The sequence below is a fragment of the Sorghum bicolor genome, chromosome 1, assembly GCF_000003195.3.
Source record: "Sorghum bicolor cultivar BTx623 chromosome 1, Sorghum_bicolor_NCBIv3, whole genome shotgun sequence".
NCBI lineage: Eukaryota > Viridiplantae > Streptophyta > Magnoliopsida > Poales > Poaceae > Sorghum > Sorghum bicolor.
Window position 1 is genome coordinate 78,181,928 of NC_012870.2, and position 3,677 is coordinate 78,185,604.

General features: G+C 55.5%; 1 protein-coding gene across 1 annotated transcript; it reads left to right on the forward strand.

Moving 5' to 3' along the window:
* Positions 466–2,806, forward strand: LOC8057410 (cytochrome P450 78A9). Its single transcript, XM_002465869.2, has 2 exons — positions 466–1,526; positions 1,917–2,806. The coding sequence occupies exons 1-2, from the start codon at positions 513–515 to the stop codon at positions 2,550–2,552; spliced, it is 1,650 nt and encodes a 549-aa protein (XP_002465914.1). The 5' UTR covers positions 466–512; the 3' UTR covers positions 2,553–2,806.

The following is a 3,677-nucleotide window of genomic DNA, read 5'->3' on the forward strand; positions in this document are numbered from 1 at the left end:
GACATGTATCATGAGATGAGCCTAACCCATCATTTTGTTCCCATATATACCAACTGATGTATGGTTTTCTTTTCTTTTCGGAACTTATACACATTTTCCCTAGAAGTTGGACCTTGTTTGCTTCTATTCAAATATTCTGCATGTGGTTTGTGCATTGTTTAGGCACAATATACATATATAATGTGGCCTAGTACTCTAGTGCACTATTTAACTCATAAAATTTATTTAGGAAATGCTGTTAATTATTTCTGTAAAGCTTCTCCCAGATTTTTTAAAAATTTCTTGTGTACTAAATGCAAATTGCAAGGCGAAAAGGAATAACAAACCAGGGCCCAGCGGTGCATTTTCAAATCTTTGCTTCCCAATGATTGAGTCATCTTTGCAAGCACCATGCGTGCGAATCTTCTCTCCCGGAAACTCCTATAAATACAGCTCCGCTCCCCTGCTGAACCTCACACCACAGCACAAACGCAACGCAACGCAACAGCTAGCAGCAAGCTCTGAAAGTCGCAATGGAGAGCTCAGTTGAGAGCTGGTGGGTGCTTCCCATGACCTTGATCCCGGCCATCTCCGGCCAGCAGCACGAGAACATGGCCACCATAGCCACTAGCTTCGTCTACCTCGCCATCTTCGCATGCCTTGCATGGGCAGGCGCGTCCCTGCTCTACTGGGCTCACCCAGGCGGCCCTGCGTGGGGCAAGTACTGGAGGGCGAAGGGGAAGCCGTCGTCGACGATCCCGGGGCCCAAGGGGCTCCCGGTCGTCGGCAGCCTCGGCCTCATGTCCGGGCTGGCGCACTGCTCGCTGGCCGACGAGGCGTCGCGCCGGCCGGGGGCCAAGCGGCTCATGGCGCTGTCGCTCGGCCCCGTCCGCGCGGTGGTCACGTCCCACCCGGACGTGGCCAAGGAGATCCTCGACAACCCGGCGTTCGCCGACCGCCCCCTCAACCACGCCGCGTACGGCCTCATGTTCCACCGCTCCATCGGCTTCGCCGAGCACGGCCCGTACTGGCGCGCGCTCCGGCGCGTCGCCGCGGGACACCTGTTCGGCCCGAGGCAGGTCGAGGCCTTCGCGCCGTACCGTGCCGCCGTCGGGGAAGGGATCGTCGCGGCCCTGCACGGCGCCGGCGGCGGCGTCGTCCAGGTGCGCGGCCTCCTGCGCCGAGCTTCGCTCTACTACATCATGCGGTTCGTGTTCGGCAAGGAGTACGACGTGTCGCGCGCCGTGCCGGCGTCCGGGAAGGAGGAGGTGGAGGAGCTGCTCGAGATGGTGCACGAGGGGTACGAGCTCCTGGGCATGGAGAACTGGTGCGACTACTTCCCGGGGCTCGCCGCCCTCGACCCGCAGGGCGTCGGAGCACGGTGCGCCGAGCTCATGCCACGGGTGAACCGGTTCGTGCATGGCATCATCCAGGAGCGCCGTGCCAAGGCGATCGCCGGAGGAGACGCGCGTGACTTCGTTGACATCTTGCTCTCCCTGCAGGAGAGCGAGAGGCTCGCCGACGCCGACATAGCCGCTGTGCTCTGGGTAAGAACTCATGCACTTAACTAGAGCTAGTAGAGGTAGACTGCCAACTTAATAACACATCTACTCGACTACTCCTACACCAAACTCACTTATACGAAGGGTTCAACCAGTATTAAAAAAAAATTGCTAAATTTTAAGAGCGTGGCAAATTAATCATGCAAAGTACTTTTGCTCAGATCGTATCTGAAAAAAAAGTAGCGAAAGCTTTAAAAGATTAAAAGTGCGTGCGTACGTGCAAAAATTCTACCAACTTTTCATCTTTATTTCCAATTCTTTACAATTGTTTATCTGTAGAAAGAATCCCATAAACCGATAAACGGATGGCTAGCTGCACCACTAAGCACTAGTAGTAGAAACTAAAGTAAGCTAGCTGCCCTTTGTATTCATCAGGAGATGATCTTCAGAGGAACGGACGCCATGGCCGTGCTCATGGAGTGGACCCTAGCTCGCCTCGTCCTCCACCGTGACGTCCAAGCCAAGGCGCACCGTGAGCTCGACGAGGTCGTCGGCGGGAACAGCCAGGTCGTCACCGAGTCGGCAGCGGCGCCGTCGCTGCCTTACCTGCAGGCGTTGCTAAAGGAGGCTCTCCGGATGCACCCGCCGGGGCCCCTCCTGTCGTGGCGCCACAGGGCGATATCCGACACGTACGTCGACGGGCACCTCGTCCCGGCAGGCACCACCGCCATGGTGAACCAGTGGGCAATCAGCCGCGACCCCGAGGTGTGGGACGCGCCGCTCGAGTTCCGGCCCGAGCGGTTCCTCCCTGGCGGCGAGGGCCAGGACGTGTCCGTGCTCGGCGCCGACGGCCGCCTCGTGCCGTTCGGGTCCGGTCGGAGGAGCTGCCCCGGCAAGTCCCTGGCTATGACCACCGTGACCACCTGGATGGCCACCCTGCTGAACGAGTTCGAGTGGCTGCCGGCGTCAGACGATACAGGCGGCGACGTCGACCTCTCGGAGGTGCTCCGTCTGTCCTGCGAGATGGCTGTGCCGCTGGAGGTCCGCGTGCGCCCGAGGAGCGGCATGTGAATGAAGTATCTGCCGATAGCCATGGCACCCCCATTGTGCAATGTGTAGCAGTAACCCTAAGCGTTGTGTTAGTAAACTGTGAATAAGCAGCAGCTGGTGAGGACTGTGCATACCAGCTCAGCTCAGTTCAGTATTTGGTTCAGGGTTTCAACTTGCCTATGTATCATATATATAGTGTGACCGTGAGTACAAGTTATCCGCAAAAGGTGTACAAATCACAAAGCTATCGAACGAAGATTGTGTGAAGTGTGTCATACTGGCGTCTAAACCTATATTGATTGTCTATAAATGGCCGCCCGTCGATGGGGTCGACGAGGTCCTTCTGGACTCGCATCGACGAGTATGTACCGGTCGATTCTGCAGGGATCTTCTTCTCCACACCTACGCCTATGTGTTATGGGGAGTGTGGAAGTGATGACCACAAAAATCTTGACTTCGCCTGCAAAAAAACTGGCATCACTCAAGGATGCTATATTGTGCATTTTGATTCTTGGAGTCTGATTTGTGGAGAAAGAGTCAGAGGTGCCGAGACTCATCTAGAGTCTGTCTCTCACATGTGCATGGTTCGGTAGCAAACAAAATACTTCTTTAATAAATGTGCATCGGTACTTCTACACGCATCGCTTCTAAATCTTTCATTTCAGACATCGGTGTTGGCATCGGCTCATAGTGTGGGCAATAATGCCTCAAATGGAAAGAGAAAATTTTAGCACCACTTCAAGAGCACACTACACAAAGGCCCAAGGCTGGGCACAGGCCTAAGGCTAGGCACGACAAGGACCTGGCCAAGGCACGACCGGATAGAGGTCAGGCTGGCACGGCACCGCTGACGCATCAAGCCATGTTGTACCTTTCTATAGGTTGCATATATAAGGCTTGAGCCATGCCGGGCCGGCCTGTCGCCATGGTGAGCCCACTATGCTTGAGACCACCCAAGCCTATTGCACCACCATTGCTGGTGTGCTTTGCTCCTCCCCTGCACATATCGGAGAAGACCGTCACGCCACCCTTGTGTGGATTGCAGAGGAGGGCGGTGCTCGGTGGCCATTGCTAAGAAGAGGAACTGAGAGAGAAGGGATTCCTCTACATAGGCTGCATACATCGAGGAACATGGGAAAGACGACG

Excerpts from the sequence above, each read along its gene's own strand:
- LOC8057410 (XM_002465869.2), top strand. The coding sequence starts at position 513 with ATGGAGAGCTCAGTTGAGAGCTGGTGGGTGCTTCCCATGACCTTGATC. Across the intron at positions 1,527-1,916 it reads ACATAGCCGCTGTGCTCTGG|GAGATGATCTTCAGAGGAAC; the intron begins GTAAGAACTCAT and ends TGTATTCATCAG.